Consider the following 22,467-nt stretch of genomic DNA (forward strand, 5'->3'; position numbering starts at 1 on the left):
AGTTCTCTTTCGCATCAAACTATAACACATAGAATTATGACAAAATGCCCATTTTGTTGAGTATCCTCATAAGAGCAGTCTTAAATGAGTTAAATTACGACTTAAATGAACTTAAATGAAGAGTTGTGAGAAAATGAGATGCGTGTCAGATGCGCGCCATGTTCAGCTGCGGCAGTTCTTATGGGGCGTTCACACCAGACGCGACTTGCGCGAATAAATCGCGCTATTCACGCGTAGTTGGACGCTTGAACATTTTGAGTTTACTCGCTTCATTCGCACGTGAAATTCACTTCACAACAGATGCGAATTCACGTCATGAGAGGGGCTTCTGCCAGGCGGCTCGTCTCGTTTCTGCACACTTCCTCTGAATAAACACATCAACTCGTCAGCGGGAAAGTAGTTGTAAAATACGGCAAATAAGCTCAATTTGTCGGCTTTAGCTAGCTTGTAGTCTCAATATGTATATATATGTATATATATAGCTCAAAATGAGTAAATTGAGCGTTTTTTTACAACTTACCAGATTGTCAGACCTCCTCATTCACTTTCTTCCAAGCAAGACCCTTTTTATTCCTCTTTCTATAAAAGTACAAAGATGTATCGTACAGCGACGATGATTTTGTCGTTTCGGATTTCTGCCTCCGCTCGCTACGTCGTAATCACGTCACTACTAGAGCAAGCTCCTGATTGGTTAACGTGGCGCGAATATTCGCCAAAGTTCAGATTTTTCAACTCGCGCAAATCACGCGTCAAACACCCGAAACACTCAATTCACGCGAATCGCACCGCAGGATGTCTATTCGCGTCTTTGCATTGACTTAACACGTAAATCACTCGCGCTTAGCACTTCATTCGCGTCTGGTGTGAACGCACCATTAAAGTGACAGCAGCCTAATAAACCAGTTGCTGTGATGATGTCATTAATGTTAATCAAAGAACAAAGGTAACAGAGAAAATTGTAGCTTTAATAAGGATTAATCTATATTTAATTTATAATTTATGCAGTGAAGACTGTAAAGTGTTTGATAACTATTCAATTTCTGTTTATATAAGGCCACAGGTAAATATGACACTTATTATAATGGGTTTATGAGAAGATTTTTTTAAGTTCACTTAAATTAAGTTATTTTTTTCAAGCCTAATGAATGCTGAAATTGATAGCTTTTAGTCCCGGTCGGGCCAGTGGCCAACTTGCCCTGCCAAAATTTTCACTGGCCCCACAACAAAAAAAATTAATGAAGTAAAAGAAAAGAAAATGTGCCTATAAAATAAGCCTAATTAGGGTTTTCGTTGTTTTTGATACATGTAACCTTAATAAATAAGGTTATGACACCAAAAGCTACTAGATTAACTCACTTAAATTTTAAATATATGTAAACAGTAAGTAATAAAACAAGAAAAAATAATCAAATTACAAATAATAGCACAAATAAATACAACAGAACAAACAAATGAAAAATGGTGCTTTTCAGGTTTTTTTATGTAGGCTTAAACAGGAGATTTTCAGGTACAGAAATTGTAATCTAATGTATAGATTAAACTTTATTAAAGTTTATCAGTCAAGAGCAGTTACAGATGCATAAATGTTTTGAAATTATGAAAATATAAAACGTTAAATACTGTTATTTGAAACTATTACGCAAAACAATGCTGTGGACTTTGTTTGGAACTATTAGAGTGAAATAGAGCGAAAAAGGCGATTTGGTGTCTAAAATGTAAGTCACTTAATATAAACGGCTTGTTTATTAAACTGTACATTGTATAAAATCAATATCACATTTGTAATCATGCTGATATTTGGAGAAAAAGCATGCTCTTCGTGTAATATTGGTTAACTATATTAAATTAAATAAATATAAAAGACATACAGGGGCATTTTTGGCCCTTATCTTTAATTCTGGGGGCATCCTAAATGCATTTTAATAGACTAAATCACTAAATACGCACGCACACTAGTCTAAACTACTAAACATAGTGTATGCGTGCACTCAGTGGGACATACTTGATAATGTCAGATCGTTAAATCAACAATAACGATATCATAGATGATATATAACGCACACCCTACAGCACTGGCCCGTCTTTTCCGTCTATTGTCCCAAGCATCGTTCACACTGTCCCTGGGCAGTCCTTATTGTCAAGCCCTGAAATATACTGTCTTTAAGTTGTTTCTACATTAATTTGGAGAGTAACTGTAAAATTATTACAATATAAAAAAAATTTAAAACTAAAATGATTTTAAATCACGATTAATTACAGAAAAAATATGCTCCTTTTTTTTTTAGTTTGTTTATTATAATTGTCACTTCCAAAGACATTATTGTGTATTTTACAAACTATGAACGAAATACTACATGCGTGTATTTCAATGTCTGAAACCTAAAATAAACATTATGTTTTTGAATTCACTGAACAGTTGTGATATATGACAAGTGCTGAGCAAGATACAAGAACGAACTACACTGACGTCAACATCAGCGCATGATATTGTTCAGTTTATCATTAGCGCGCTGCAGTTTTGTCATTTCCCGCTTTAAATGGTAATGGCTACTACAAGATAAAAGTGTCTCTTGATATTACAGCCCCTGAAACCTAGTATTTTCTAGGTCTAGCTCTCTAGTGATTGGCTGAAAATTGGATTGATCAAGGTGACCTATTCAACAGAATACAAAAGTGTTATTGGTCTTGTATAGTGTGTGTGATGTGATCTGTCCTATATAATACAAATGAATGTTTTTTGGCGACTTCAGGCTTTCTTAACCAATTAAATTGTGTGTGTGTAGGACAGATCACCATCACATACAATATAACTAAGACGAATAACATTGGATAGCATTGGGATGCAGCATTTGTATTCAGTTGGATAGGTCACCTTGATCAATCATATTTTCAACCAATCACTGGAGAACTAGACCTAGAAAATTGGTTAGAGGTGAGTCATCCACATCTGAAACGCACATCATCATCAAGAGGCTTTTTATACATCAATCACGTGTACATCTGCAAGTAGCATTTAATGACATTAATACATTATACGAATCTAACAGTATAAACAGGCATGCCTGTGTGTCTGCAAAGAATCCCAGTATTCTCTCCAGCACTAATGACAATCTCTCTTCCAGAGATGAGTGACTCACCTGGAACCAATTTTCAAATCTCTGGTGATTGGTGGGGAACATGATGGAATGAGATGATGTATTAGACTCAACACTAGGCTTTGAGTGCAAATTGTAATGCACAGATGCCTTTGGCTTTTTTAATAAAGGAGAACTATGCACGGCGGACACACTGCAGACTCAGACATCTCAGAACAAAAGAGCCGAAAGTGGAAAAATGACTCAGGCCACTAATAATGTCATTTCAGAGGTGAAAAACCGCAGATGCAATCAAGCCTCACCCGTGTGACTCCTGTGTACAACACCAGACTTCCATTGGCCTCAAGCACCAGCATAGCATGGATGTCCTGTCAAGAAATGAAGAGAGCATGAAATTTAGGTGCTGATGACGACAGCGGAGGAAAAGACAACCGACGTTCAAGATTTACAGGCATTACGTTTTTTTTAAACGGTGTAAATTATTCATCATGATTAGAAGCAGCAAGATCTGATCACAATGAATTTGGTGAAATGTGACTCTACAACATGGAAATGGCATTTGCAACCCATTTTACATTGATTTTCCAATTTATCGGATGGCGAAAAGTGGGTGTTTGGCTATTAGTTAAAGTGCATATTGCAGATTAATTTTTTTTCTCGAGATGAATATATAACCTTGTATGAAAATGCCATATAAAAAGGTACTGCAGGATTTAAAAATGTTTTGCAGGGCACAAATTTAGTACAAACCCGATTCCAAAAAAGCTGGGACACTGTACAAATTGTGAATAAAAAAGGAATGCAATGATGTGGAAGTTTCAAATTTCAATATTTTATTCAGAATACAACATAGATGACATATCAAATGTTTAAACTGAGAAAATGTATCATTTTAAGGGAAAAATAAGTTGATTTTGGCATCAACACATCTCAAAAAAGTTGGGACAAGGCCATGTTTACCACTGTGTGGCATCCCCTCTTCTTTTTATAACAGTCTGCAAACGTCTGGAGACTGAGGAGACAAGTTGCTCAAGTTTAGGAATAGGAATGTTGTCCCATTCTTGTCTAATACAGGCTTCTAGTTGCTCAACTGTCTTAGGTCTTCTCTGTCGCATCTTCCTCTTTACGATGCGCCAAATGTTTTCTATGGGTGAAAGATCTGGACTGCAGGCTGGCCATTTCACCCGGATCCTTCTTCTACGCAGCCATGATGTTGTAATTGATGCAGTATGTGGTCTGGCATTGTCATGTTGGGAAATGCAAGGTCTTCCCTGAAAGAGACGACGTCTGGATGGGAGCATATGTTGTTCTAGAACTTGGATATACCTTTCAGCATTGATGGTGCCTTTCCAGATGTGTAAGCTGCCCATGCCACACGCACTCATGCAACCCCATACTATCAGAGATGCAGGCTTCTGAACTGAGCGCTGATAACAACTTGGGTTGTCCTTGTCCTCTTTAGTCCGGATGACATGGCGTCCCAGTTTTCCAAAAAGAACTTCAAATTTTGATTCGTCTGACCACAGAACAGTTTTCCACTTTGCCACAGTCCATTTTAAATGAGCCTTGGCCCAGAGAAAACGCCTGTGCTTCTGGATCATGTTTAGATATGGCTTCTTTTTTGACCTATAGAGTTTTAGCCGGCAACGGCGAATGGCACGGTGGATTGTGTTCACCGACAATGTTTTCTGGAAGTATTCCTGAGCCCATGTTGTGATTTCCATTACAGTAGCATTCCTGTATGTGATGCAGTGCCGTCTAAGGGCCCGAATATCACGGGCATCCAGTATGGTTTTCCGTCCTTGACCCTTACGCACAGAGATTGTTCCAGATTCTCTGAATCTTTGGATGATATTATGCACTGTAGATGATGATAACTTCAAACTCTTTGCAATTTTTCTCTGAGAAACTCCTTTCTGATATTGCTCCACTATTTTTCGCCGCAGCATTGGGGGAATTGGTGATCCTCTGCCCATCTTGACTTCTGAGAGACACTGCCACTCTGAGAGGCTCTTTTTATACCCAATCATGTTGCCAATTGACCTAACAAGTTGCAAATTGGTCCTCCAGCTGTTCCTTATATGTACATTTAACTTTTCCGGCCTCTTATTGCTACCTGTCCCAACTTTTTGGGAATGTGTAGCTCTCATGAAATCCAAAATGAGCCAATATTTGGCATGACATTTCAAAATGTCTCACTTTCAACATTTGATATTTTATCTATATTCTATTGTGAATAAGATATAGTTTATGAGATTGGTAAATTATTGCATTCCTTTTTTGTTCACAATTTGTACAGTGTCCCAACTTTTTTGGAATCGGGTTTGCAGATAAAGTGACGATCTCGGTAAAAAACGTTTTTTTTGTTTTTTTTTTCAACGTCACGTCATTTTACGTCACGAGAGGGAGTCGTTTGCCGAGCTCTGTGTTGACTCGGTGCAGAGTAGGCTGGTATTCAGAAACAGCGGTCGTGAATCAGTGTGTTTTCTGTAGTTTTTGTATTTTAATCTATCATCATCATGGGAAATTATTGTGTTTGTGGAGGTTGCACAAACTCCAGCCTGTCAGGACATCGAGTCCAGAGGTTTACTAATAAGAGACGGGACTTCACTTCTGCATCTGCTTCGAAAAACGCGTTCATTTTAGACCGGAGGATTATCATCCCGGCGATATGATGGAGTTCAACATTGTAATACTAGTGTAAATGATGATATTAAATGAATAAACTTACACACGCGATGCTTCTTCACCGTTTTTACGTGTGTCAATTTCAACACTGATGAATACAAATTATGCTCACAAATGCATACGGTCTCACACTTTTCAAAACAGTTTTGAATTATGTGCTGGTGATGTAAATACTCCAACTTGATTCATGCCATGTATGTACACTCAAGTTCACTCAACTACATAATCATGATGTCATCTGCGTCCTCACACTATCAGTGAACGGGCACGGAATAAACATAACACAGAATTAATGAATAAAGGATAATATGAAACCCATACAATAACATTACACTACAATAACCATCAGAGATGCAGCTCGATGAAAACGTGAATTGTGCACCGTAAGTCTTGTTTTTTTTTTTACATTTGCACAAATCAGTCGTGATGAGGAACCGCTATATCACGTAACGTTATAGCGAAGTATTTTTTGCACCGAAGCAAGGCGACAACATATAGTCGGCTTTCATCAGTGATAGTTCTTTGGCGTCTGTTTGGTGTGTGATATTTTCCCCTACCAGTTCATATTTCGGCGCTCTTACCCAATGAAACTTTCACACGCAGCATCTCATTTAATTATGTCAACACAACAAATGATGTGAAAGGCTACTGGTCACAGAACACGCAAATTACTGCAAATTTTACAGTCATAACGTGTGAATTTGTATGGTCACCAATGGAGACCTCAGCAAAAATATCACTCGCAAATTAATATTTTTAGTCGCAAATGCGACCGTTTTAGGCGCAGTCTGGAGCCCTGATACTAGTGTTATTGTGAACGATACATTCATGCATATGTTTTGTTTTTGTTTTTTTGACGTCAGAATTTTTAATTAAAATGTCATAATTTGATTTTCTGGTAAAACAACTGCAAGATCGCATTTGGATCTGCCTCCATTTCTGCCTTCATCTCAAAACCCAATCCACAACCGATGATAGAACCAAGTCTCCACCCGACATTTTTTGTTTTTCAATAATCCGTTCCACACAGATGTACGTTACTACATTGTGACATGAACAACCCTATTTTGAAGGGTGAAGAAGCAGCAAAATGCTAATATTGTAGCACCAACTTGTTGATAAAACTTGTGCTTTTGGTCATGAGACAAAGATTATTAAGGACTTATTTTGTAAGATGGACCCAAAAAAAAACTTAGTTTCTATCAAAAGTACATTTAAACTTACCGTAACTATTCTGAACTGTAGAACATGTAATTACAACATGTAAACATTTCTGACTCTGCAGTACCACCTGACCACTGCAGATTGAAGGTGTGTTCGACCTGAAGTGGCGCTGTGCAGACCGATCGTGTATGACATCAAAGAAACAAAACTCAGAGCTTTATTTACGGTAATTGCGACTTGGCGTGTGAATGCAGCACTACTACATTGATGCAGCTCCTCTCTTCCCAGTCTGTCAGTAACGCTCTGTTTAGTTCCCGTCTCTATGAAGCCCCTCCTTCTGAAAAGCACAATGTGCTCTGATTGGTCGGCTGGAGCAGTGTGTTGTGATTGGTGTTTGGGAAATGTCCCGCCCCTTACCATAACCGCCAGTTTCAACACACTACTAACTAACTCAACCAGGCCCCGCCCCTTTATTCTGCGCATGAATTATTTAAATGAGGAATATTGTGATATTAAATCAAATATTTGACTCCCTCTAAATCGAGTACTCACCTCAAGAGGGGCGGCATCTTTTGCGGTGATAACAGTCACTGATGCAAATATCAGCTGATTAGTTTCATTGCTCTCAAGAAATTTTACACACCTGCAAATTGCACACAAGACAGGTCATTTAATTTAAGATTAGAAGCTTTAAAGTAGTTAAATAATATGAAAGCAAATCCGTCTATCCAATTAATGTAGAAGCAAAACATGAATAAATAAGACACACATTCACCTGAGCTGCTGGTGGGACTCGACCAAGAAGCACAGGTACCTGTTCTCACACAGGTCAGAGGTGATGAAGACTTTAGAGGCCTGGCAGCCTTTGTCCCTGCAACATGGACACAATACTGACTTCAGGACAAACATCAACAGTAACCTCATGCTCTCGGCTCATCAAAACTCAGTGGACCTGGAGATGGCGCTGGTTTCTGTCCACAGTTGCTCAACGCAGAGGTCTGGGAGAATGGGCTCCATCTCCGGCAGCAGGGCTGTCTCGTTCAGGGTGCTGTTGGGTGAGGCTAGGATGCTGTGGCCGCGCGGGGACGGGGTGTGGCATGACATGTTGAAACGCTGAGTTCCAGAGAAAGAGGGCACGGCGATGCCAGGGGAGTGAGCCCGACTGACGTCACACAAATGAAAGAGAAAGCGAAAGCGCACGTTTGCATATACGGTGTACAATACCACAGAAAAAGCATGTTTTTTCCATTTGTGGACATACCTGAGAGCAGCCATGTTTGAAATGCTTGGCGAGTGAACCCGAGAGTGCAGGCCCGGGGAGGCGGGAATCCGGCTCTGGTTGTGCAGGGCGTGGCAGTGCAAGGGCGAGGCGGGCGAGTCCAGCCGGGTCACGTTTCTCAGGTGGGTGTTGAGGAAGCTGGGGGCTGCATTGGGAGTTTGAACCGCTCCCGGCTGGTCTGGACACTTCAACACTGTGGTCTGCTCCTGCAAAAACATTCAAAACAAGTCTAGATGTTACGGATCTCCAAGTATATTGCACATAATGACCAGGACTTAGAGTGAATACCCCACTACCTTATCTGTGCTTTTTTTGCCCTGTATTCCTGTAATTTGTTACATAATTCCTGTGACCTTGTTTTTTCTGTGATATTATATCTTTCACGTATACATTTCATTAAGACTGCGTGAAGCAACCATACCTCAGGTGTGACTTTGCGCAGGTTCCAGACGGTGTGTGTGCACTGCTGCGTGTCGTACGTCATGATAATGGAGGGCTTGAGGCAGGTGAACACCACTCTCTGAGCGCTGTCTGAAACATACTGGAGTCGCGCCTCAAACAGACCTGAACCAACAAGAGCATCAACATATATGACATACTGTGTTCTGAAGTCATAAAGGTCAGAGATCAACAATACATCAGTGTCATTATCATAGAGGTAAGTCAATGGTGTCCAAAACTAACACTTTACCAAATGTATGCCATTGGCTCGTGAACAGATCAGGTGTAAATGCCCTCTGAAGCGCTTTCAAGATGGATTTAAATCTGATCACCCAAACATTTGGCTGGCAAATTTCATTTTCAATTGACAGGTAGGTAATTTTAGACTATGGTATCAACATTAATCCAATAAATGGTAATTTAATAATAGTCATCATAAATATGGCTTAAATGAGTCAGTTCCAGGACAGAAGATCACGAGTGCAAAACCACGAGACTTTGTGTGTCATAGTGGAAAATAATTAATAATTACACCACCATAAACGACCACAAAAAAGAAAAAATGATTGCCAAATAATACTATATATTAAACTTAAAAAAATAAAATAAATAAAAAATAAACAAAATAAATAAATTAAAATAAAATAATAAAAAATAAATAATAAAATAATAAATACAATTAAATAAAATTAAACTTAAAAAATAAATACAAAATACCAAATATAAAAAATAAAAAAAATGAACAAAAATAAATAAAAATAAACTTAAAAAAATAAAAAATAAATACATAATATAAAAAATAAAATAAAAAATAAATATAAAATTAAATAAAAAATATAAAATAAATAAATTAAAATAAAATAAAAAATAATAAAAAATTAAAATAAATTTTAAAAAATAAAATAAAATAAAAAATGTTGTCTTGGCAACTAACTGAAATAAAAGTTTAAGTTGAAGTACTAAAATTACTAAAACCCAAACCCAAATTAAAAAAATTAAAACTAAATATAAAGAAATTATATAAATATTTAAGAAAAAAAAACAATTAAAAGCTAACAAAAATTAAAAACACAAAATAACTAAAATTAAAATTAAAAAATGAAAATGTAAAAATAAAAGCTAATTTAAAATTTTATTAAATATTATAATACTACATAAATCATAACACTGACTGAAAAGTCTTACCGCTGGACTTACAAACAACAGGAGCGATTTCATCTAAGGGATGCAGCATGCTGAACAGGGTCGGGAGAGGCTCCCTGACAACAAGATTCAAATTATTCAACACCATATTCATACTACACAATCATTCTTTTACAACACTCAAATTCAAGCACTTACAGTATTAACATTTTGCATGTTAAAGAATAAATAAATAAATAATCAAACATACCTGATGGGGCTCATGTGGCCATCAACTGTGATATTTTTGCGTTCCAAAAGTAAGCCAAACTTTGTTGACCAGAGAGCGGAGACCTACACATGACATCCAGCAACAGTCAATCAATACAATTTTGTAGCTGATGGAAAATAGTATTTATGCACAGATTTAAGCATGAACTATACTATATTCACAACACATCACAGTATTTAATGCTATATTGCTTGTATTCAATTTAGACATTTTTACAAACAAGCAGACAAGCTTTAATTCTATTATTGAAAAAATACATTGTGCAATGCAAAAGTTTCAGGCTCCCAATTCCAGTTTATAAACACACAAGTCTGAAATGTTTAGGAAGAACCTCTGGGGCAACATGCCAGAACATGCTCATGTAAAATAAAGCCAGCATTAGTCAAAACTGTAAATTGCGCTGTCTAAATACTGTTACTAAAACCAAAACCGCCCCCCTTTTCTGTCTGTGTGCCAAATAACCCATTATGCCTCATGAAACGGACAACTACCACACATAATCAGTCACTGAGCTGAAAAAGACAGGCTGACTAAATCCCTGATGGCAGTAACAAGCGCTCTGGCTCTGCTGGACTGTTTCCTCCAATCAGACATAAGCCATTTAAACTGGACTTGTGAGTGAGGCCTCCATTATATGTTTCAGAGAGAGATGTACTGTGGAGAAACTCAACAGACACAGACATTAGGCGTTCTGACCTGGAAGGGGAGTGGAGATATGAAGTCTTTCCCACTCATGCTGTGGACGTTCACACAGGTGCTCTGGACGATACACACCGTCTGCTCCACAACATCCTTTACTGGAGATCACAGGGGAAAATAATCACTCAACAACTTAAAAAATTCTAGGAACAAAAGCCAGCATCATATACTTGCTAATGAAGCAATTAAAGAATTAGTTCAGTTCAGAATCAAAATTTCCTGATAATTTACTCACCCCCATGTCATCCAAGATGTTCATGTCTTTCTTTCTTCAGTGGAAAAGAAATGAAGGTTTTTGAGGAAAACATTCCAGGATTTTTCTCCATATAGTGGACTTCACTGGGGTTCAACGGGTTGAAGGTCCAAATGTCAGTTTCAGTGCAGCTTCAAAGAGCTCTACACGATCCCAGACGAGGAATAAGAGTCTTATCTAGAGAAACCATCGGACATTTTCTAAAAAAATAAAAATTATTTACTGTTTAACCACAAATGCTCGTCTTTCACTGCTCTGTGATGCTCCACACATTACGTAATCACGTTGGAAAGGTCACGTGTGATGTAGGCAGAAGTACCGCGGTAGGGCGAAAAACTCGTTTTTTACCTTTTTTTTACCGTTTTACGTTCGCTTTATAAACACTGGATCGGTACTTCCGCCTACGTCACGCGTGACCTTTCCAACGTGATTATGTAATGCGTGGAGCATCACAGAGCAGTGCAAGACGAGCATTTGTGGTTAAAAAGTATATAATTTTTTTTTTTTTTGAAAACAGCCGATGGTTTCTCTAAATAAGACCCTTATTCTTCGTCTGGGATCATGTAGAGCTCTTTGAAGCTGCACTGAAACTGACATTTGGACCTTCAACCCGTTGAACCCCAGTGAAGTCCACTATATGGAGACAAATCCTGGAATGTTTTCGACTGAAGAAAGAAAGACATAAACATCTCGGATGACATTATCAGGAAATTTTAATTCTGCAGTGAACTAATCCTTTAAAGTCGGCATGAATTCAAAATTGACAATTCTTATTTTTTTATGGAATAGTGTAGTATTTATTATCAATAATTTATCCGTGCACTTCATTATTTTTTTTTAAATTCATGTGCGCTCATAATCTTTAATCAAAAACATTAACCTCCCCCTTCAAAACGACTCATCGTCTCTGCCTGTCACATGCTATGGCGCGAGGGTGGAGCTATCTGGAATTGCCAGCAGATCCAGTGACGTATGGGGTAAATGCTGTCGCTGGGGTAAGCTTCACTTTATAGAGATTAATGCATTAACCACCGCTGATGCCAGTCATTGGGGTGTACAGTACCCTCAAACATAGAAAGGAACCTGAGGACACGCTCAGTCAGTCAGGCAAGCGACCGGCGCGTTTTTAGATTCATTCCTATGGAAGTTGAGCGCCATGCTTAACTTATGCGTGAGCGTAAGGATCAACTTCCATAGGAATTAACTGAAAACACCTGCTCGCTCCGCGCCAACGGACACGCACCGTCAGTCTCTCTCGCTGTTTAGTGCCGTTAACCGTCCTCCTCATCCTCAATAAATAAAGTTCTTACAGTAACGTGAGGGTGCTCGGAGTGAGCCCGGTGAAGAGAAATCCCCCACAACTGACTGCAAACGGGCATTCATATCTGCCTTCATTTTGTTAGCAATGCCCAACTTCCAACGATCCAATCAATTCCCGAAGGACGAAATCAAGTCCCGGCCTCTCATTTCAGATGCCGTTTCGCTCGGATAGACGTCACAGTAGAGAAGAAAAGACAATCGCAACTTCCGTTTCATGCCGACTTTAAACATTTAAAATGCAATAAAATAATATATAAAGAAATAAATAAATCAAATACAATATTTTTTTTAAACTTGTGTGGCAACAAAATTATAACAACACAAAAATGCATAAAATTCTTACCATCTTTTTTAGACTGAGGAACGGTGAAATTACACCATAGAGCCTATAAAACAATAAATGAAATTATATTATATTGAATTTAATTATGAAACATTATGCTGTTTCTATTCATCAAAAAATCTGTTACTGTTTGCACAAAAATATGAAGCAGCACAACTGTTTTCAACATTGATAATAATTATAAATGTTTCTTGAGCAGCAAATCATCATATTAGAATGATTTCTGAAGGATCATGTGACACTGAAGACTGGAGTAATGATGCTGAAAATTCAGCTTTGATCACAGGAATAAATTACATTTTACTATATATATTCACATAGAAAACAGCTTTTTTAATTTGCAATAATATTTCAATATTGTTACTGTATTTTTGATCACATGAATGCTGTCTTGGTGAGCAGAAGAGACTCAAAAACATTAACAAATCTTACCGACCCCAAACTTTTAGTAGTGTATGCAAAACATACAGATACCAAACATTTTATTTCCTTACTACATCCAAAAATGGCTTGGAAAAGTGAGGTTCATTGTGAGAAAAGGTCATGAGTTAGACAGTACCTGCTGAACTGGGCTGTCCACCGTGAAGGCCTTGTACACATGTGAGGCTTGATTCTTACTGCCACGACTCCATATGACCATGTTTCCAGCCACATACAGCTCCTCCTCATATTCAACCTCATCAGGAGCGGTTCCCTTCCTCAGCTGCCAGCGCTCCTGCCAATCACACCATGATCATACTTAAAACATTCAGCGTTTTAATTAACAGCTGTTGGGACAAACAGTCACATGGGAGAAACCACCTTCTCACGCTCCTGCAGAGTGACCTCCTGAAGGGATCCCACGAGTCCAGCCGCCCCGTCGGAGGACCAGAGCTCAGAGGCCGGCTGGAGCTGCCGCAGCTGGAGATTCACGGCATTCGGGTGATTTTTGCAGTGCTCACGACCGAACGGGACAAACGACTGCAATTCGCCTGCGGCTATCATTGTGGCTCTCTCTTCATAGATGTGCGACATGAGTTCCCAATATCAGCATTATTTCTGTGAACACACGAGAAACAATAGAAAAAACACTTATTAATACAGAATGAGTTGACATTTAAGCTAATTTGTCCATATTTTTGACGTTGTTGCTGCTGCTGTTTTTCACAAAATATTCCTCAATGATCATTGAAGCACATAAAGAATATGTGAATGTGATTTATTGGTATTGTGTGAGACATTATATGTTGTAAAATTAGATACAGTTTAAAATATATACATCATACAAATGTGTATTTAATATTATTATAATTTTATTATACTTATTATGATAACTGTCCATCTGTTTGTCTGTCTATACTGGTTTTTCTTTCGCCGTTTATGACAAAACATCTGTGCATATATCCACCTGTCTCGCTGTCTATCCATCCATCCATCCCATATGTATCTATCGTTCTCTGTTTGTCTATGTATCCGTATGTTCGTCTATCCATCCATCCATCTCATATCTATCGTTCTGTTTGTCTACATATCTGTCTGTCTTTCCATCCATCCATCTCATATCTATCGTTCTGTCTATCTATCTATATATCCGTCCATCCATCTATCCATCAGTTTGTCTGCTTGTCTATCTTTCTATCTGTTTGTCTGTCTATGTATATATCTATCCATCCATCTGTTTATCTGTCTATCTAGCTATCTATGTATCTATCTATTATCCATATATCCATCCATCCGTTTATCTATCTATCTAGCTATCTATCTGTCTATGTATCTATCTATCCATCCGTTTTTCTATCTATCCATCTATGTATCCATCTGTCCGTCTATGTATCTATCTATCCATCTGTATGTCCGTCCATCCATCCGTTTGTCTATCAATCTATCCGTCTATGAATATATCTATTCAGCCGTCCATCCATCCATCCACCTGTCTGTCTATCTATCTGTCTATGTATCTATCTATCCATCCATATGTCCATCCGTCCATCCATCCATCCGTTTGTCTATCTATCCGTCTATGAATATATCTATTCATCAGTCCATCCGCCCATCTGTCTATGTATGTATCTATCTATCCATCCGTCCATCCATCCATCCATCCATCCGTCTGTCCGTCCATCCATCTGTTTGTCTATCTATCTATCCGTCTATGAATATATCTATTCATCCGTCCGTCCATCCATCCATCTGTCTATCTATCCGTCCATCCATCTATCCATCCATTTTTCTGTCTATCTATATATGTATCTATCTATTCATCTGTCCATCCATCCATCCATCCATCTGTCCGTCCATCCATCTGTTTGTCTATCTATCTATCCGTCTATGAATATATCTATTCATCCGTCCGTCCATCCATCCATCTATCCATCCATTTTTCTGTCTATCTATATATGTATCTATCTATTCATCTGTCCGTCCATCCATCCATCTGTCTATCCATCCATCCATCTATCCATCCATTTTTCTGCCTGTCTATCCGTCTATGAATATATCTATTCATCGTCCGTCCATCCATACATCCATCTGTCTATCTATCAGTCTATGTATCTATCCATCCATCCGTCTGTCCGTCCATCCATCCGTTTGTCTATCTATCCATCTATGAATATATCTATTCATCAGTCCATCCATCCATCTGTCTATCTATGTATTTATCTATCCATCCGTCCATCCATCCATCTGTCTGTCCGTCCATCCATCCGTTTGTCTATCTATCCGTCTATGAATATATCTATTCATCGTCCGTCCATCCATACATCCATCTGTCTATCTATCGGTCTATGTATCTATCCATCCATCCGTCTGTCCGTCCATCCATCCGTTTGTCTATCTATCCATCTATGAATACATCTATTCATCAGTCCATCCATCCTTCTGTCTGTCTATCTATCTATGTATTTATCTATCTATCCATCCGTCCATCCATCCATCTGTCTGTCCGTCCATCCATCCGTTTGTCTATCTATCCGTCTATGAATATATCTATTCATCCGTCCGTCCATCTATCTATCCGTCCATCCATCTATCCATCCGTTTTTCTATCTATCTATCCGTTTGTCTATCTATCTATCATCACACATATAAATCTTTCTTTCCATACAACCTCTATCTGTCAATCTATCAGTATCTTTCAAGCGCCTCAACCGTCCACTGCTTCTTCTCTCTCTCGCTATTATCACCTCACAAAGCAAAAGTTCCTCAGCTCGACTAAAACACAACATTTACCGACGATTTCACCGAGTATCATGTGTCAGTGACCGTTACATTTGTTATAGCATGCGATTAATTCATCACTTAATTAACTCAGGGGAAATCCTTCAGTAAATTCCTCAACTACACTGCACACAACCTCTTATCTTTTTGTTTTCGCTTGTAATGTGTGACAGCGTTTAATGAGAAACACGAAACTTTCTGTATTTCAGTCAGTCTGTCAGGATTAGCAGCTGCGCTACTGCTAACATCCGCTCAAATATTCACCTGCTAATAACAAATAGTCGAGCTTCCTGTCCTGGAGTGCCGTCCTTCCCTTTGACAGATGCCTCTCCCTCTGCAATCGCCTGCTCGTTGAGCCCAACATACAAACACATCAAAGTATGCAGTGAAAACCGATTGAGCACACTACACTGTTTCAAATGAACGCGGACATGTTGTTATCCCGTGACGCACTTCCGAACTTCTGACCAATCAGAGAGATGCGTTCTGGAAGTGCACGACGCACGCACGCAGAACTGGCGGGCCTACAAGGTAAACAAGTAATGGCTGTATCATGGCTGTACCATGGTTATTTTGATACATGCCATGGGTACTAAATAATTACCATGGTACTTTACACAATACCATAGTATTATCACGTATATGTCAAAAAAAAAAAAACGTATATGTCCAAAAACCCATAGTAAAACCACAGTATTTTGGCAGTATTTTTCTTAAAGGGACAGTTCACCCAAAAATTAAAATTCTGTCATCATTTATTCACCCTCAAGTTGTTCCAAACCTGTATAAACTTCTTTATTCTGCTGAACATAAATGAAGATTTGGAAGACCAAGCAGATCTCGCCCCACATTTACTATCATAGTAGGAAAAATAAATAACCAGGTGAAAAAAAAGTATACTTGAGTGCATTAAAAAAATACTTAAATACAAGCAAGTACATTTGTAGTACATTCTTTATTTTGGTGCTAAATAAAAGTGTCAAAGTTATACACTATAAATACATTAATTCAAAGTATATTTGTACTTCAGTAGTACTTCACTGCACTTGGAAAAGTATACTAAATACCACTACTACTTAAATTGACTTTTAGTGCAATGAAATAAAGTATACTACCACAAAAATATACAGAGGAGTTTTATTAGTGTATTTGTTAAAAGTTTGCTTTAAATGCTTTAAAAAATATTTCAATCTTAGGAGACTTTTACATAGCAATCCTAAGTTTAAATGCAATTCATTTTATTACAAATATATTATTAATGTAGTAGCTATAAGTACATTTTCCCAACTGTGGAACTTAAGTACACGTAATATAAATGCACTAATTAGCACTAACTCTTAAATAGTTTTTTAGTGCATTGAAATAAAGTATACTACCGCAAAAATATACAGAGGAGTTTTATTAGTGTATTTCTTAAAAGTGTGCTTTCAGTGCTTTAAAATTAATTTCAATCTTAGTAGACTTTTATATAGTACTCCTAAGTTTAAATGACATTGATTTCTTACAAATATATTACTAATGTACTAGCTATAAGTACATTTTCCCAACTGTGGTACTTAACTATACTTATACTTACTTAATATAAATGCACTAATTAGCACTTCAAATGATTTTAAGTGTATTCAGAAAAAGTAAACCAAATATACAGTGTTTTATAAGTGCATTACTTAAAAGTGTGCTATGAATGCTTTACATAAAATTTTACTACATTTTATGTATACTATCACTAAGTTCTATTTTGATGGATTTTCATGAAAAATACAGTAAAAATGAATTAATTACAAGTAAATGTACAGGTGAAAAGGACGCAGGCCTAGTATTAAATGTATTAAAAATATACTTGAAATGCAAGTTGTTATTAATACATTTGTATTCCCAACATGCTTATTAGAAGTGCATTAAAAATATTTTGAATTGCATTTCAATATATTTCTAAAAAGTAAACTAGAAGTACTTTGGTAATAAATATATGCTTAGCTACACTTTTAAGAAATATGCTAAACACAAGCACACTTTTAATATATTTCCAAACCGTATACTAGTGTTCTGGTAATAAATATATATTTAGTTACATTTTTAAAGAATATGCTAAATGCAAGCATACTTTTAATACATTTCTAAACAGTTTACTAGAAGTACATTGGTAATAAATATATGCTTTGATACACTTTTAAAAAATATGCGAAACACAAGTATACTTTTAGTGAAGTTAGTGTATTTACAGAAGACATATAGTTATGTTACTCTTACTTAAAGTATTTTTTATATGTACTATATAGTGATGGCAGATTTCAAAACACTGCTTCAGGAAGCTTCGGAGCGTTATGAATCAGCGTGTAATATTCAAAGTGTGTGTGTGTGTGTGTGTGTGTGTGTGTATACAGATAAAAACAGCTTTATAATAAACCAAGTAGTGTTATGCTAATGCATTTCTAATGACCTGAAATTGTTTTGGAAATGTACATAAAGCACATTAAAACAATACTTCAAACTGTAATAGCAGAAGTAGTAAAAGTACATTTTAAATGTATTTAAAGAAATACACTTAAATTGCACTAAATGGGTCCATTTTAACACAATTTCAATGTATTTAATATATTGCAAATAGCTTAAAATTGAACTTGAGTACATCTTGAAATACTTACTATACTTCAAGTTGTTTCAAAATAATACATTTAATATGCACTTAGTATAGTATAATTTTAATATATTAAGTGTGTCCAAAAAGCACAATTTAAATATATTTAGTGCAGTAAAATACACTTCCATAATGTACTTAAAGTGCTCTATTTTCCTGCACTAATTTTGTACTTAATATACTAAAAGCTCTTCTTTAGTACTTCTTAAGATCATCTTAAGAACATCTAAGTGTACTCAACTGTGCTATTTTGAGACACCATGAAATATGAACTAAAATGTGCTTTTAACATACTATTTCTGTATTAAAAAAATTATTTAGTTACCACTTGTAGTATACTTGAACCCATCCATCATACTCTTTTAAATGTACTTATCAGACATAGAAAATAGACTTATGATGTATTTCAAATATAAGATTAATATATAACGAATATATACAAAATGTATTTATAATTTATTGCCTACAACATTATGAATACATTTTGTATATATTATTATTATATTTTAAATAATTCTTAAGTGTATTTCCTATGTTTGATGAGGTCATTTAAAAGTGTATGATGGATGGGTTCAAGTGTACTAAGTGGTAACTAAATACATTTTTTGAATACAGAAATAGTATGTTAAAAGCACATTTTAGTTCATATTTCATGGTGTCTCAAAATAGCACAGTTGAGTACACTTAGATGTTCTGAAGATTATCTCAAGAAGTACTAAAGAAGAGCTTTTAGTATATTAAGTACAAAATAAGTGCACGAAAATAGAGCACTTTAAGTACATTATGGAAGTGTACTAAGTGTACTAAAATAAAGTGTATTTTACTGCACTTTTTTTTCACCTGGGTACTATGGTAGTCAATGGGGGGTGAGATCTGGACAGGTGGCCAGTGCCCTAATCTTATAAATGTAAATAGGAATATAAAATAGATGTTAAATGCTAGTTCCATTACATATTATGACAATGGTTCTCAATCTTTGTAAGGTCAGATGTTTCTCATTGTCAATTTCAAGCTTTTTTATTAACTGATACTTGGCTGGCAGTACATCAAATTAATTAATTTTGTGGTTAATCTCAAGATATTTTGTATTTAATGCATTAACGCATATAAATATTGTTATAAAAGTTAAATATATTAATGTAACAAAGTAAAAATCCCTGAAGATGTGTTTTATTGACATGATTTGACATGATACATGTTGCACTAATATATTGGAGCAGATTTAGTAGTTTAAATCTTTCAAATATTTATTTATTTAAATTTTTTAAGACATTTCGAAGTTTACTGTGTCTGTGTGAGTGCCTGAATAAAAACATTAATGTGTAAACACAGCACATTTCATTTGATTACTCTTCTCATGTTACGATTAATCACTGTTGTTGTATTCTTCTTTTGTAAGCTTATTTGGACAAAAGCGTATTTGCTAAATGAATTAAAATGAATGTACAAGTTAAACTCCACAAATCTGCTTTACAGCTTCATTTAAATGCAAATGAAAATAACAAGAGGTTTTGCATGTAATAATGTTGATAAAAGAGTAAATAAATAATTTTATTGTAGCTATGATTTTAAATACCATATTTATTCTCTGAATATTGGTGATTTCTTAATCGTGAACAAAATAATTGCACACACTCTAAAAAATGCTGTGTTAAAAACAACCCAAGTTGGGTTGAAAATGGACAAACCCAGCGTTTGGGTTGTTCTGACCCAGCGGTTGGGTTAATTGTGGACAAACCCAGCGGTTGGGTGGTTTTGACCCAGCGGTTGGGTTAAATGTGGACAAACCCAGCGTTTGGGTTGTTTTGACCCAGCGGTTGGGTTAAATGTGGACAAACCCAGCGTTTGGGTTGTTTTGACCCAGCGGTTAGGTTAATTGTGGACAAACCCAGCGGTTGGGTTAAATGTGGACAAACCCAGCGTTTGGGTTGTTTTGACCCAGCGGTTGGGTTAAATGTGGACAAACCCAGCGTTTGGGTTGTTTTGACCCAGCAGTTGGGTTAAATGTGGACAAACCCAGCGTTTGGGTGGTTTTGACCCAGCGGTTGGGTTAAATGTGGACAAACCCAGCGTTTGGGTTGTTTTGACCCAGCGGTTGGGTTAATTGTGGACAAACCCAGCGTTTGGGTGGTTTTGACCCAGCGGTTGGGTTAAATGTGGACAAACCCAGCGTTTGGGTGGTTTTGACCCAGCGGTTGGGTTAAATGTGGACAAACCCAGCGTTTGGGTGGTTTTGACCCAGCGGTTGGGTTAAATGTGGACAAACCCAGCGTTTGGGTTGTTTTGACCCAACGGTTTGGTTAAATGTGGACAAACCCAGCGTTTGGGTTGTTTTGACCCAGCGGTTGGGTTAAATGTGGACAAACCCAGCGTTTGGGTGGTTTTGACCCAGCGGTTGGGTTAAATGTGGACAAACCCAGCGTTTGGGTGGTTTTGACCCAGCGGTTGGGTTAATTGTGGACAAACCCAGCGTTTGGGTGGTTTTGACCCAGCGGTTGGGTTAAATGTGGACAAACCCAGCGATTGGGTTGTTTTGACCCAACCGTTGGGTTGAAAGTGGACAAACCCAGCATTTGGGTTATTTTGACCCAGCGGTTGGGTTAAATGTAGACAAATCCAGTGATTGGGGTTGTTTTGACCCAGTGGTTGGGTTAAATGTTTGCCCAACCTGCTGGGTAGTTTTATTTAATTCAACTATTGTTTAAAAATGACTATATGTCTGGCTTAAAATGAACTTAAAATAGGTTGGAAATTAAAAATCAGACACATAATTAATAGAGGCAACAATAATAATCAAAAGGTGAACATTTATTAATAAGCATAATAAATAATAAATAATAAATGTTTATTGTTTAATTATTATTCATTAAACATAATAATAAATGTTAATTTCCAACATACTTTGGGTTTATTTTAAGCAAGAAATACAGTAATTTTTAAACAATAGTTGAGTTAAATAAAACTACCCAACATTTAACTCAACCACTGGGTTAAAACAGCCCAATTGCTGGGTCTGTCCATTTTATAAGGACAAAATATAAGTTGTCATAATATAAGTTGAATTTGAGTTCACAGAAGACCATGGTAGTGACTCTGGAGTCTCAATGAGATCTGAGATATGCTTGGAAAATCAATTTTAGAAAACTTGCTTGGCATCTGATGCAAGCATCGGACTGTATTTTATGCATGCTGTATAAAAGGTATTCATAATTTGATATGTATATTTGTTATGCAATCAATAGAGAAATTATATTTGAGTGAAACCACTATATGGAAGTTCTGAGGTGGTAGTGAATTTCAGGCATTTTATTTCCCATAAACTCCGACACAACAGAGATGGATGTGTTGAGATCAATATGAACTCAATAGAGACAGAATAAAGGTTGCATGCTTCCTCTATAGACTCGCAGGGATTCTTAATGTGCGCTAGATAGTGTGCGACTGGATGAATGTGTCTCCAGTGTTGTCATCTCACTCGATTATTTTTCAATAAAACTTCTCCCTGTCACACATATGGCAAGCATCACCTCAGGACTGATTCTCAGTCCTTCAAATTGTTTCTGTGTATTACTAAACCCAAGTCACAGCGAAACTTTAGCTACTTTAGGTAAATTGGCAATATCGAATGAAGAACTACAGAGTTGTGTGAAGAAAATATTTCACCAATGAGTGAGAGCTGTCACCTCTATGTCCGAGTCAAGAGCGTATGCAACACACGGGTAAAAAACTGCATGATGCTCGTGTGTGAGATGACGTGCGGAAAACAGTCCGTGTCAGTGTGTGCAAAGATGAAACTATTAGTCATAGAACAACACAGAGACTGAAATATTCTATGGCAATAAACATTTATTATTGAGTTGTGCATACATGTGTCTGTACAAGCTGTTTCAGTTCTAGATAGACAGACAGACAAACGGATGGATGGATAGATACAT

General features: G+C 36.8%; 1 protein-coding gene and 1 long non-coding RNA gene across 4 annotated transcripts in view; one reads left to right on the forward strand and one right to left on the reverse strand.

Annotated features, from left to right (window-relative positions):
* The window catches only part of anapc1 (anaphase promoting complex subunit 1), a 79,403-nt gene extending 63,025 nt beyond the window's left edge, over positions 1-16,378 (reverse strand). Inside the window, exons 1-13 of one of the 3 annotated variants that reach the window (XM_051916662.1) lie at positions 16,159-16,378; positions 13,498-13,734; positions 13,256-13,411; positions 12,697-12,739; positions 10,778-10,878; positions 10,061-10,143; positions 9,865-9,926; positions 8,648-8,790; positions 8,209-8,432; positions 7,900-8,109; positions 7,723-7,818; positions 7,500-7,590; positions 3,398-3,463 (exon numbers count right to left, since the gene is read on the reverse strand). In XM_051916662.1, the coding sequence (XP_051772622.1) occupies positions 3,398-3,463; positions 7,500-7,590; positions 7,723-7,818; positions 7,900-8,109; positions 8,209-8,432; positions 8,648-8,790; positions 9,865-9,926; positions 10,061-10,143; positions 10,778-10,878; positions 12,697-12,739; positions 13,256-13,411; positions 13,498-13,710 (1,488 nt within the window). In that variant the 5' untranslated portion in view covers positions 13,711-13,734; positions 16,159-16,378. Of the gene's footprint in view, positions 1-3,397; positions 3,464-7,499; positions 7,591-7,722; positions 7,819-7,899; positions 8,110-8,208; positions 8,433-8,647; positions 8,791-9,852; positions 9,927-10,060; positions 10,144-10,777; positions 10,879-11,015; positions 11,246-12,696; positions 12,740-13,255; positions 13,412-13,497; positions 13,735-16,158 lie in introns of those variants that run through there. The other 2 variants (XM_051916661.1, XM_051916663.1) reach the window with 2 other exon arrangements.
* The window catches only part of LOC127524827 (uncharacterized), a 270,726-nt gene that overhangs the window by 127,898 nt on the left and 120,361 nt on the right, over positions 1-22,467 (forward strand). The window lies entirely within an intron of this gene.

Source organism: Ctenopharyngodon idella, chromosome 13 (genome assembly GCF_019924925.1).
Source record: "Ctenopharyngodon idella isolate HZGC_01 chromosome 13, HZGC01, whole genome shotgun sequence".
In the NCBI taxonomy this organism is placed as follows: domain Eukaryota; kingdom Metazoa; phylum Chordata; class Actinopteri; order Cypriniformes; family Xenocyprididae; genus Ctenopharyngodon; species Ctenopharyngodon idella.